General features: G+C 48.9%; 1 protein-coding gene across 1 annotated transcript in view; it reads right to left on the bottom strand.

Moving 5' to 3' along the window:
• Nucleotides 1–4330: 4330 nt before the first annotated feature.
• Nucleotides 4331–13682, bottom strand: part of LOC103894131 (pre-mRNA 3'-end-processing factor FIP1) — a 27429-nt gene continuing 18077 nt past the window's right edge. Inside the window, exons 11-15 of the mRNA XM_019470528.1 lie at nucleotides 12742–12799; nucleotides 12111–12166; nucleotides 10507–10705; nucleotides 8375–8533; nucleotides 4331–5544 (exon numbers count right to left, since the gene is read on the bottom strand). Coding sequence (XP_019326073.1) covers nucleotides 5412–5544; nucleotides 8375–8533; nucleotides 10507–10705; nucleotides 12111–12166; nucleotides 12742–12799 — 605 coding nt within the window. The 3' untranslated portion in view covers nucleotides 4331–5411. The remainder of the gene's footprint in view (nucleotides 5545–8374; nucleotides 8534–10506; nucleotides 10706–12110; nucleotides 12167–12741; nucleotides 12800–13682) is intronic.

Genomic DNA, 13682 nt, shown 5'->3' with positions numbered 1-13682 from the left:
TAGTCAAATTCCAAGCGATGGAAAAGGTATGCGTGAGACTCCTTGTACCCACAACTTTCTTTGTTCCTTGGTAAATGAGTCGTGGAAAAGCCACCCGCTGTTCATGTGGTGTTCCAAGCTCATATGCATCGATAGTCACTGCTCCTTTGTGGGTTTTCACAGAACAGATTGGACCTAGAGATGTTCTTGGCCCGGTTATGGCTTAGGCCTTTACCTCCTTTGGAGCCTGAACCAAACTACCACTAGTTTGGTTAAGGAGTCGAGTGCATCCAGCACAGTAGCCAGAGATAAGGAATTTGTTTAATTTTCATCCCCTTCCTCAGCTCGGTCTCCCTGGTTTTATGACCTGATAAAATGACCAGCTTCTCCCACAGAAGGTAGATGATTAAGTAAACAAACAGGCTTGTTACAAGAAACCTCTGTCCCAGGATGCTGTCTTATTTTTACCAGTTTCCCAGTGATCAGATGCAGAGTTAAGGCAGGGGGGAGGAGGATGTACCTGACACAGCGCCTGTACCGTCAGGCATGTGAGATGGGCTCCTGCAGTTCTGTTCACGTCCCTCTTGCAGCTGGACCAAACTATCGACTCACTGGATCACGGTAAGCTCAGAGGGTCGTTGGCTGCCTTGGCCACATTGTACCGACTGTACGAAATAAGCCACCTCCAGAAGGACAGCGTGCCCGGCTTGGCCTCAGTTCAAATCCACTGTATAGTTAAAATTTAGAATAAATAAAGTGAAGCCAAGGCAGGTTCGTTTGACCTTGTGACGCCTTGCTACGTTCCTACCTGGAAACTCCACATAAAGCAATTCCCTCCTTTTTTAGAAGGTTGTTAATCGGCGGTAGAAGTGACAGCTTTCTCAAACCAGGTTGCACTGAGAGAGATCTTTCCTCTTGCGCTGTTTCTGCTGTACCTTTTATGGGGCCAACTCAGATTGTAAGAATCAAAGGAGTTTCTCTCCCCTGTGAAAATGCTACCTAGAACGAATGTTTAATTCCTTGTTGTAGTGAACTGAGTGCAGGTAAGTGCCCATCACTGTTGTAAGCCGTGCTTTTCTTAGGGCTGGCTACTTCGTAATTAGCTATTGTGGCAGAGCAGAATTGTTCCTTGCTAGGTGACTGACTTTTAGTTGTTTACATGCAGAGTGACTTCACTTCCTTTGGCTGTTAGCTTAAGGCAGTATATAGCAGGGCCTGTTATCAGAGCCTATTATACAGAAATAGCTCGGGATCCAATCGTCACAAAAGCTTCCCTGGCACACGGTGTGGCCTCTTTGTTCGGTTGATAAATACCGCTGTGGACTCTGACAGCAGAAACAGCGCGTGGCCAGCTGGGCTCTGGGGCCTTTTTTTTCCTGTTGTTCCTACTGAATGCTGAGAGCAAAATAATTCAGAAGTCAGAAAGGTGCCTGCGGAAAACTAGTCACTCGACCTCCGTCTGACACAAAGGAACAGAAAAACCTGAAGCAATTTTTGTCTCTTTCCAATCAGTGTGCAGAGTCTGGGCCTGGTATGGAACAGTAAATATTTATGTAGATAGAGAGGGGGCGATTTCTACTGAGTAGCACCAAATATCGCTTGTATAAAGTACAGCAGGAAAAAGCCATGCAGCTGGTAGTCAGACAGTTTAAGTGAAGAGGATGCTGCAAAAGGCAGCATGATTTTTCCTATTACTCTATCTTGTTTCAAGGTGCCTTCAGCTTCACCAAAACGCCCTAGTAATTTAAGTATTGTTTCCAAGATCAGCTTGTTAATAGATGTTGAATTTGTTTTGATGCCTTTATAAATTATTGTAATACTACTGAAAAACACGGATTACAGGCGTTTTTTTAACCTTTCTTTCCCGTGTGTCACCTAATGCCCCCAGAATAGGTGGGGGGACACTGCTCAGCACACTGCACAACAGCCACTGCTCCAAGAAACTGACCTCGTGAGGCAGGAAATAGCGTAATTGTCTTCTGCTTCTCCCAGGAAAGGAGCTGGACCATCCTGAAATACACTATGGCTGTGACTGGGAAAAAAACCTGAACAAAAGTCAGTCCCCCACACCCTTCCCCTCGGTTGTGCCCCTGCTCCTGGCCGCAGCCCACTGGTGCCTGTGGGGCTCAGAATTGACTGGACTGAAAAGCTAACCCAGGGAATAAATAAAGCTTTATTTAATGAGGCTTAACTCCCCGATTCAGCGTGCTGCACAGCTCAGCAACTAAGAGGCAAAGCTGGGGCTGCCGCTGTTGCTCCCAGAGGGAGCTGGGGGCTGGGTTCGGTTTTGTTGTGATTTCTACTGCTGCAGTGCAGGCAGCGCAAAACATCCCTGACTGGAATGGCAGCATCTGATGGTCTGGGAGAAAGACATCATTGCCATTAACTATACGCTGCACAACCGTAATGAAGTTAGCCTCTCTCCTCCTTAGCGCTGTGCCTGTTTCACACTGTCAGGAGCTGAACGACTTGCCAGAGGTTCCCCGAGCTGCCTTACACCTTCTCTCCACATTAAGCTGGCTGGCGCTTGCGTACTAAGGCTTGTGCAAGGGCTCATCTCTGGCTGCGATGTTCACCCTCTCGGCGATGCTCGGCACCTGGGGCATTCTGCGCTTAGTAATGCACAGGCCCCTTTCTCATCTCCAGCTTTGGTCCAGTACAAGTGCTGATGCCACCAGCCCAAGAACTGGCCTCTCTTCTGAGAGCTATGAGAGTCACCGTTCAGTATCCCCAGGGAACACGACCATGAAACCTGCAGTAGTTACCTGATGCAAGTAGAGATTATTTCCAAAGCCCCACCTTTAGACTTCTCTAATACGTTAACGGCAAACATTTCACCTCTATTTCTTTCATTAAATTAAAACCATTTCAAACTATTTCCCTTAAATTCACAGCTGCCGCTGGCAGCGTAAGCCTGCTAACATCAGTGAAGGAGTTGGGTCTGTCTGTAAAAACATGCAAAAGACACAAGAGGAAGTCACGGCACTGACTTGCCAATACAAGATTCTCCATCCCCTCTCCCGCACCACCATCAACAAGCCCAGGTGCGGAGGGCTGCAGACTGGATGCGATCGCCATTAATGATGCCTATTTACAGGCTGAGTTGCTTCTGTCGCCTCCACAAACAGAGCAAGAGACTAGGGGAGCGGATGTCGAATCGCTCTATCCACCCATGGGGAGGCACCACAAACACCTTAGCATGCAAAAATGGAAGAAACTCTACTGCCTGGGGGCCAAACCCTTGGCTTACCTTAGCCTGAAACTCTCTTGCCAGCATTTTCCCCCGATTCAAGACAGGCAAAAACCAGCTCAGACTGGTCTGGGGGGCACTGCCTGGCCTTTCCTTTGGTGCTAGCTGCCCTGGCAATTTCAGAGTTCATGTTCTGGGAAAAAAAAACAACCAACCTACCAGGTTTCATAATTAGAGAGTACAGGCTCTTTATGGAGGCACAGGCAAGGCTGCTTGGCCCCTCTCCCACCTGACAGGCCCACGTCGTGCAGGTGAGCCTGTGCTCTGGAAGTGGAGGGGGGGCCCATTTGTCACCGCACTGCAGACAAGCCTTGCTTCCAGGGGGCACGTACCAACCAGTCTTGAATCCTTCTCCCCAGCTTTGGTTTGATTTCCTGCCCATGCCACGCCGCAACCAGATAAAAGCAAGTTCATCCCAAGTTCCTGAAAGCTACGGGGCGATCACAGCTGAAACCCACCACCCTGACCCCAGGAGAAGCGTGCCAGGAGGTTTCCCCTCGCTCCGCCCGCTCAGGGCCAGGAGCTGGGATTCCTGCCGCCCGCCTCTCAGCGAGGCGCCGCTCCCCTCGTCTGATGCCCGAAGAGGCGACCCATGAGAGATGCCGTACTCCTAAATGGCGGTGTTCTACCAGAACTCTGACATGGCTGCAGAGGGAGGAATACTTTGAAGCCCGATTCCAGGCCCTGCCCTTTAACTCTGGTTCAGTGCACGCATATTTCCCATGATCTCAAAGCATGTTTAAAAAGCTAGATTGAAAACAAAACCCAAACAAAACCCCCACTCTTTTTTCTTCTTCCCACAGGTTTTGCAGTTAATGACTCATCAAATGCGCTGCCATAGCGTATAAACTGTTACCGTAGTGCTACACTGGCTCAGGTCTCCGAGGTTGTAAGCTTCGCATGACACTCAGACTCGCAAGACTACAATGCCAAAAAAAATACGTAACATGTCAGAACCATATTATTTTAGGGCAAAGATTTAAGATCGTTTTAAATAACAAGTCGAAGTAGTGGAAGATACTTAAAAATGAGACACTTGCGGACTCGCACAAACAGAAGTGCAGTGTCTCAAGTACTAGACATACCCCAAACCCTCAAAATTATTTCCTCTGTTCTTCCCGCCCAGAAACATCTCTGTTGCCACCCTCCCCAACCGATACTAAGTCCAAACAAACTCCGGAATTTGACTGAATTTATTTTGAGATCTAGGGGGAAGGAATGCATCGCACAGGAGTGTTGGTGGCGATAACCGAACAGAAATAAGCCAACCCCATGAGGGCAAACTGCTAGATGGGACTTCACGTTCTCTACCGTGCTAGAGTATTCAGCTCAACTCTTAGTAAAAAAAAAAACAAAAAAAAGTTAAAACTAATTAAAGAGAAGCTCATGCTCTTACTATGGGTCTTCCGTTGATTTCCCACTTGCAGGCGTAAGGTATGATGGGACTATTTTTGCAATGGATTAAAAAAAAGAAAAAAGCAGCTCGGTTTGAAGTCTTTGCACGCCCTGGGTAAACACACGTGACAGCTCCTCAAAGCCGTCAGACCAAAGCAGGGTCTTCTGCCCCACCGGTAAGAGCAGTTCCTCCTCCCCTGCTGCCCGGCTGGCCACAGAGAAATCAGAAGACGTTTTTGTAGCTATAAAGAAATTTATTTGGGGATGAGACTTTTCACTACTAGAAGCCAGACTCTAAGCTGGCTCTCGGGATCTAAACCACACTTTTCTTTGGACAATAAATTTCAAGTCGCACTTACTGTCCTATTTTTCAAAAAGGAATGATGATGACAAAAAAAATAAACAAAAACTATTACCTAAATGCGTTAGTTTCAGCTGAAGCTATCTTCCATCAGAAACCATAGGATCTGATACAACAAAGTTCTCCCTAGGGATGTTTATGAGTAGAGTAGCTCAGTGCTTTGTATACTAGTACTGCTGTATTTTTTCTCGTATCAAAAAAAAAAAAAAAAAAAAAAGAAGTTGTTGAACTGCATGTGCAGCCTCAGCTCTCAACCCACTGCCACATGCTTCACCGCTCACCCAGAGTCAGCCTCTCTTCCCTTGGGAGAAACAAATAAAAAATAATAATAAAAAAAAATAATCAAACCCCCAAAACAAAACATCGCCAATGCCACGCTGGTTCAAAAGGAGTAAGTTCCTCCTGAGGGCTGACGGCAGGCCTGGGTTACTCCTTGGCGTCCTGCTCCTCTCCCTCCTGGGCGCCATCTTCACTGGCCTCCTTCTCCTCTTTGCTCCGCTTGTTCTTTTTGTGCTTGTGACGCCGATGACTCTCCCCCTCCTCGCTCTCATGTTGCTTGCTGCGGTGGGGAAGAAGGGGGAGAAGAAAGTTACATCAGAGCCTGCATCAGCACAGCTCTGCCACAGAAGAGGCCCAAACGCACCGACTCCTCGGCATGCGCAGGGACAGGGCGCTTTGATCTAGGATAACCAGGAGACGGATCCGAAGCGCTGAGGGCACGACGGTGCCATTGAAAGGCTTCGTCGTGTTTATTTGGGACGATCTGATACCGCGTGTGGCTGAACTAAGGGCAGGTTATGCAAACCGCTGGAGGTGGCTGCTTTACACCACATGCTGCATCAGCACACGGTCCAGGCAGGCAGCGTACTAGACAGACTGCTGTCAGAATAATTTTTGGAGAGTTTTTAAAAGCAACATCTCTGTGTCCTTCCCACTCCCAAGGGAGCTCGTAACAATTTTGACACATCTCAAGCTTCGATGCGAAGCACTGAGGCTGCTGAGAGAAAGAAGAGTCCTAAATCTGAGAGGCGTTTGAAACTTTCACTCCTCTGAACATCTTGGGGAAATCCCTGGACTAGAGGCAAGGAAGGGATCAATGGAGCTAGAGAAACGTGGGTTTCCTAATGGGAGGCAGATCCTGTTTCTACTTCTGCTCACTCATAAATGACCTGGCACTTCACTAGCTTGGTGCTTTAAAACTCCTCTGTCTCCTCGCCCAGAATTGTTTTCCAGATGCAGCTGGACAGCTGTGGACGTTTACACAGGATTTCTGCGACGTGGGAGAAATCCCGGCCAGAAGTTAACTCTGACTAGGTTGGGCATGCCTCTGAGCCCTGCGCCGCCGACCACAGCCAGCCGCACCGCGTACGCGCAGCGTGCCTGACAACCCCCACGCACCGAGATCAGCCTCCGCCTCCCATCAGGGAAGGCGGAAAGGCTGGAGCTCTGGTTTTGCCCACTCTGGTTCTTGGCCCCTCCTGGGAGGAGATTTTCTGCTGCTCCTCAAAGATGCAATTATTTCTCCTCACAGATTGAAAACCAAGCGAGGTCTCTGGAGCTGACCGTGGTGTGAAGGTGGCAGAATTAAAACTGAGCACAGAGTACAGGAAAAAGCAGACTGAATTTATCACAGGAAGATGCAACGGTCACACAGTACAGACACCCAGCTCCACGAGTGGGGACAGAGTCGGGTGTAGAGACAAATTCTTACCACAGCTGGGATACCAGTTTAGCAGCAGAGACACCTAACTGGCTGAACCACTGAAGCCCTGGCTGAAAAGCTCCTGGTTTCGAGTAATTTTCTGACTTGTTTAATAAATGGTTTCATAGTCATTAAAATGAAGAGGGGGGAAAAAAAAAAACAAACCAAAAAAAAAAGACTGCTGCCTCTCCTCAACACACCTTCAGCCACCCTGTGGACAGCAATGCGGCGGTGGCTTATGCTTGAACAATGTGACTGTCCTTTAATATTTAAACAAGCGTCAGTGATTTCCTTCAGACCGGTCAATTTGCAGCAAAGTGGAAACTACAAGGAAACCCTTTCATCTTCCTGCAAATGCCTTAAACAGGCTCAAATCTCAAAGTGCCTCAAGCAGGGACGCTGGTACGCACTCGAAGTGGCCTTAAACAAGAAGTATTCCTCCATTTGCTTTAGCTAACAAACCCTTCCCATCCTACCACTCTGAGCAAGACAGAGAGCATCTGTGTGTGGTTTCAGGGGCGGAGGAAAAGTCACCTCATTCCCACCTCACGCAGTGGCCCAGTTCTGTAAATCCAGCTCTCAAGCAGATTCTGACACTGCTTTGGTGAATTCCGTCCTGTTCATGCAGTCAGGAATCTAACGCCAGATTTCAATTCTGAGTAGAGGAAGCTGAGAAATAACCCTTAAAGCCATTGGCTTGTCAGTCTGATACCAGTTCAGCTTCCATTTGTTTTGTATTCAGTTTTGATTATGGTCCTGGCCCGTCTTCCCGTCACTTTGTTTCCAAGCAATCAGTCCTTTCTTGAAAACTTACTCATCTCCTTAAGGATGAGAACAGCCTTTTGCCTCCAGTGACTATGTAGGAGTTTTTCCGATACCAAATTCAAAATAAGGGTAGTTACCTACAGAGCTGACGTGAATTTCATCTAAAAGAAGGAAGTAAGTTGAAGCACCAAAAAACTGAGCAAGTCTGCTCAAGTCAGGATGTAAACCGACACAGCGACTGAGCACCGCTTCAGACCAGACCTGTTGCTTTGCTAGAAGAATGCTCTCGCAGGAAGATCATCTGCGGCAAATACATTTTCTCCAGAAAAGCTGGGATTTTAGGACATCCTGCTCTGCTCCAAAAGTGTTTCACCCTTGTCCAGATAATCATCAACCTCACTATCGGAAGCACTGGGCACGGAGCTCTGGTCATGCAGTGCTCAGCCTCCTGCTCCAAGAGGAAATTTCAGATTACAGGCTGAAGCAAGCTCTTCTCTTCTGCACAGGAACACGTAATACTGACAGCTGATGCTTCTGTTACGGTTTTGCATTTTACTTTGTGTGTACTTTCTGAACAGCGGGAGCTGGGCTGTTCCGATGCCATGTTTAGCACAGGTTAACCTCTCCTTTGTCAGTCGGTGCTGCAATTTTGTTGGCAGCGATTCGCCATCCTGCCAGCTGCCTTACTGAGAACTTACGAACGCCAAGGACTCCTCTCCCTATTACAGACAGTTCTGCCTCCGGCCCAGGTGCGTGCCCCAGCGCGCTTTCTCTCCCTGGGCGTCACATCTCAGGACATCAGCAGGTCACAGGAAGCCAGTATGACCCAGGGCGACAGTTCACTCTGAGAACATCACCCTTCTTGTCTGCAGCTAAGGTGTGTTCCCATCAACAGCCGAGTTCAACCCTAGACAGCTCTTACCGTCTTGAAGACTTATGCTTGCTGCTCTCCTCTTTGTCTCTGTGCCTGCGCTCTCGGTGGCGATCCTCTCGCTCCCTGCTGCGATCTCGACTCCGGCGGTAGTCACGCTCAAAGTCGTAGCTGCGCTCTCGGCTGTAGTAGCGGTATCGTTCGTCGTCACTTAAGAACAGAAAGGAGAAGTGAGGCAGAGGAACACACCTCTCGTGGACCTGAAGGTCAGGAGCCATGTTTACGGGACTGTAGAACCCCATCCTCACCAACAAAATCTATCACCTCTTATTATCAACAGCCTCAGGTATTCATGATGCTCCTGAAAAAACCTGTTAACAACAAGCTGCTGCTGCTTATTGAACCCAAGCTGCAACCCAATCCCAGTTTCTAACCACAGTGAAATAACTTTCTCCATTTGCCTATTACATAGCTCATAAGCCCAAACAGTTGAATGTCACGGCTTTCTCCCGGCCTCTCAAAGCAAAGGGTTTACAAAATTTGTTCTCTGGATTTGCCACGGGAGTACCTTAGCAGCAGGCATGTGGCCAACGTCTCAGGGCTTTTGCCCTCACAATCCTTATGGAATATGTCCAAGACATCCAGCTACCTTGTTCAAAAACAACAGAAACGTGCTCCTCTCATCATTCTGCCTCCCCTGGTGCTGGATTTTACCTCACACCACTACTGTCCCAGATAACCCGTAATTCTTGTGTGTGAGTTAGACTAAGGGACTATTTTCTTCCCCATGAGTTCAAAAACTCAAATTGTGAGTATAGCTGACGTGGTCTTTCTGCCCTACACCTATCTGCCCAAGGCACCTCACTCAATCCACACAGAGGAGCGGGCATGATGTACCCCAAATTCAGGTACGTCCCACGCTCCGCTTCCCTCTACATCTCATAGTCCCTATTCAAACTTCTGAAAGCCAAAATCTAAAGGTTTAACAAGTCCCACTGTGGGAAACAATATTCAAGACTCTGAGAGAAAGGAAGTCTGAAACATCGTCCTAACACTCATGGAAGCAAGCCGGACAAGTAAGTGTCTGGTATCAATCATCTGGGAGTGCTCCAAAGGACTGCACTGAGCATGGCTACTTGCCCTGCCTTGGCAAGCGCGATCTTGGAGGTCAGCATGCTCGGAAGCACCCAGAAATGCTAACAGTGTGCTCAGGAGTGCTGATCACAGGACCTGGCTGCAGCATGAACCTGCTCAAGGAAGTGTGGGAGTCTGAGCTCTTCAAACTGTCACAAGTTTGTCTTCTGTTCCTCCCCTTTCCACCCACAGGGCCCACAGGCTTGTAAGGAAAAAAAAAAAAAGGAGGGGGGGAAAATAAAAAGGTTAGGAAAACGTTGCCCTGTTTGCTCACCCCCTGGGCCGGGAAGTTCCCCGGCAGGCAGCACCCCTCTGCCAGGAATGCGCATTCTGATCATGTTTTGAATGACTATTGGTATTTCTGAGCCTGAAGCCTGCAAAACACTGACGCTACCTGTGACAGAACAAAAAAGTGATGGGTTTAGAAAGAGTCTTTGCAGCCTAGCCTTCACTTTAGCTCTCTAGATCAACGCTGGGAGGCCGACAGACTCCTTTCCCAAGTGCTCCCAGCGCTGCTGTGCCTGAGATCACATCAGTTGCCACCGAGGTGGTTGTCTCCAGCACTGCCCGCAGAAAGGATTTACATTTGATGGCTGACTCCCGGTGAATGGCACTCCTTGCCCTGAAAGCCTCTATAGGAGAGCTGAGCAAAGCACGGGTGGCTTTTCCTTTGATCTGACAGTTGCATTTAGAAGACAAGAGGTAGCAGCTTCCATGGCCAATGTTTCACACTGAGCTGTGAAATACCTAGTAAACAGAGAGGGGCTATTTCACTTACTGGCCTCACATTACAGGTGGGAGAGCAAGCGTAACTGGTTCTGCTGGATTTAAACAAAAAAACAGACACAGGAAAGCAGCCAGGCACATTGGCTCCCAGTTTGTCCTCTAGTTATTGATCCAAAGTATCTCTTCCCCAGACATTGCAGAAAATTAAACTGGTATAATCTACAATCCCATCCCTTGACCAAACACCTTCTTGCACTCCAGGGCGAGGCCAGAGCTCCCGACTGGGTGGCTGCGAGCAGAAGCTGCCGAAAAACAGCACTCACTTGTTGTATTCACTAGTGGTCGGAGTGCGGTCTCTGTCTCTCTCCCTTTCCCTTTCCCGCTCACGTTCCCGCTCCCTCTCGCGCCTCGAGCCTGAGTATTCCCAATGGCTGCTGCTGGAACTGCTTGTGCCTTTGTCCACCGTCGTCACCCAGGGCGTGTGGGATGTGGAGATGGGTGGGTAGCTGATGAAACCTGAATCTGCAGCGAGAGAGCAGAATCCTTGTTCACCTGAAGCATTAACGCCATCCTCTCTGTCCCTCCCGTTCCAAAGATACCCTCTGGAGGTACAGCTGAATCCAAGGAGACAACAATGGCCTGGCTCCCTCCTGTCCTCGCTCTCCCTTTTTACTTTCAGCAGTTTGCTGAGAACATGTGAACACCTTTTCCCTGAGGAAGACGCAAGCGAGACCAGATATTTCACAGACGTTGCTGCAAAATCTCCCCAGCCCCTTACACAGCACATTAATGCAAGGGCTACGCACTCCCCCAGCTCTCGCTCTCTATAGGTCTGGCTATATAGGGCATGCTATAAGGTCTCCACTGAGAAAAGTTTCAATCCATCCCTCCTCCCAGACATCCTGGCTTAGAGGGCAAAGGTGCCTGCAATGCCGAGGCACCCCTCTCCCGCTGCTGAGCCAGCCGAGTTTAGCTAGCCCTAGGCTCTCGGCCACCCTCACAAGGTCTCGCTCCTCACCAGGCACCTTCTCGCCTAAGGTGGCAGCCGGGGAGGGCCAGGGGCACCAGCTGTTAATGAAGGATGCCACCCGGTGAGCCCAGAGCCACCGGCACTTCCCCGTCCAGACGCTGGCCTGCTGGGGCCTGCTCAGCTGGACCAGCGAGGTCGTGTCCCAAAGCAGTACCAGCTGCTGAAAAGCTGCACAATATGACAGCACCTGAGGCTCCCGTTTCTCAGGAAGGCCTCGTGCTGCCCACTCCTCCAACCACCTCCTGCAGAGGAGACAGCGCGGCGGCTGCCTGCGATTCTGTCTGCTCAGCACGGCGAGGAGGTGCCGCTCCAAGTGCTGGTCACTAAGGAAATGGGAGAGGACACGGGCACTGCTGGCAGGGCTGCAACGGGGAAGGAAACCGGCTGAAATTCTGGCACTGCCTCTTCCATTACAAAACAAAAGGAGACAGATGCCTGCTCGCGGCGCGGAAGATGATGAAGTGGGGGAGGAGGGCATGCAAAAGCTCAGGGAGGAGATGCGAAGCTGATGGTTGTCCTTGTCCCTGAGGGCGGGGGGAAAAGGAAGAGAGCGTGAGTGAGTGTGAGCAAGTGTGTGTGCAAACAAGCGCAAGAACACGCCACTGAGGCACATGGGGAAGCTCCCCTGTTGCCGAGTATCTGCGCTGAAAACGGTGATCTGAGGCTTAGCGCTCAACTACAAAATTGCAGTCACCGTTGCTGCAAAACATTCAGCTTTCCAAACACTTTACGGTGTGGTCAAACTCAGCACGCGTTTCTAGCGACTGGGGTAGTTTGGGGCACAAGCAGGACCCCGACGTTAAAGCAAGCATGATGTCCATCAGCTTACGAAAAGCCTAAACTACCAAATACCAGAGAAGAGAGAGATAAGCAGTTTGACTTATCTTCAGTGCTCACCTGCAGAGTTGTAGCCAAATGGAGGAGGCTGCCTATTATTGTAGCTGGCTGGCTGGCTTTGGAGAGAGAAAAGGATGCAAGTTACTACCATCAGTGACCCCTCGCAGGTACGTCCGTGCTGCAAGTTTACCCGACTTTTTTCTGAAGGTCTGTGGAACGTCCTCATGGGAAACCCATGGTTTCAGTGAATCTCTTTCACTTTGCATCGCGAACTGTCAGAAATGCATACAGGTGCAGTTGCTTTGCCACAGCTTCTGAAGCTGCTATAACTCAAGTTGCTTGCCCTGCTTTACCCCTCCCTTCCGCAAATCAGGCAGGCTTCCTGGGAAACGACCAGCCCTTACAAAGTACCTGGAGAATCCTTATAGAAAACATCTGGAGAAACATAACACGCTGTCACCTACTCTGCGCTAGACCTAAGCACACGCCTAGATTTTATTGACTCCTTCTGGTGCCACGAACATGACAAACCAAGGTAAATGCACGGAGGATTCCCTGTGGACTCTGCTCTCCACCCCCACCCCAATCCATGACCAGACTAAGAATTACCAGCGCTGATTTCAGACCTATCCTCCACCCCTCCTCGCTAGGGAGGAGCTGTACCGATGGCTCAGCCCAGATGTGGTCTTACCCATCCAAGGTTGGAATGAGGAGAGCTGGTGGTGGTGCCAGAGGAGGCGGGAACAACCCTAGACACAGAAGCGTAAGTCACATCACAAAGATCTCGCAGCTTGCCGTGAGGGAACAAGACTTCATTGCTGTTTACGGTTAAAAGCAGTTAAAGCATCTTTTTACTCCAAACAAGGGCCTGTTTGAAATGGAGTCATTTTCCTTCAGGGTTGTACCTCCTACCAAAATTAAAACCCTACAGCTACGTTAGTTCTGTAGGGGTATGGAAAGAAAAATAAAGGAAGAACTACCTTCTACTTTGGCTCATTCATCATAAACATAAGATTCATTAAGGAGTAAACATTAACCCTTACAGTCCTGCGGAAGACAGAAAAGTCTGGTCCTTGGGATGCAGACACGTTGCGGCTACGGCAAAGGTTTTATCGCTCCATTGATTAAAATGAGTAACTTTGTCTCTTACAAAGCACATAACATAGAAATTCACCCGGTTTTGTTTGTTTTTAAAGAAAGCCAATTTTCTGAGCACATACACATTTAAAAATAATGAGAAGACACAGCACCGACGACACAGAGCGAGCTGTCTGAAAGGTCTGACACTTTAAAAATGGGCCCAGTGTCAAACTCATGAAGAGTTACTATACACAATCACAAGGCAGTATCTTCAAGAAAGCAGAATTAAGCAGAAGTTTATGAAGGCCACTTCCAGAAGTGGCATAAGCCTTGGAAGCCAAAGTCCTCAATCTTCACCAGTCTGAACGTGAGAAGGACGTGCTGACTGCTCCTAAGGGAATTTCTTAAACTCGTATCGGTAACTATAAGCAACCATTATTTCTATAGGCAGTTACCAATGCCAACAAGAACGGACTAACCACCCATTGGCTTGACTTTGCATAAAAATTCCTCGGTTTATTATTCAGAAAAAAAAAAAAAAAAAAGGAGCAA

The sequence above is a fragment of the Aptenodytes forsteri genome, unplaced genomic scaffold (assembly GCF_000699145.1).
Source record: "Aptenodytes forsteri isolate BGI_AS27 unplaced genomic scaffold, ASM69914v1 Scaffold191, whole genome shotgun sequence".
Classification (NCBI taxonomy): Eukaryota; Metazoa; Chordata; class Aves; order Sphenisciformes; family Spheniscidae; genus Aptenodytes; species Aptenodytes forsteri.
Note: the sequence above shows the minus strand (reverse complement) of the source record. Positions and strands in the feature narration are given on the sequence as shown.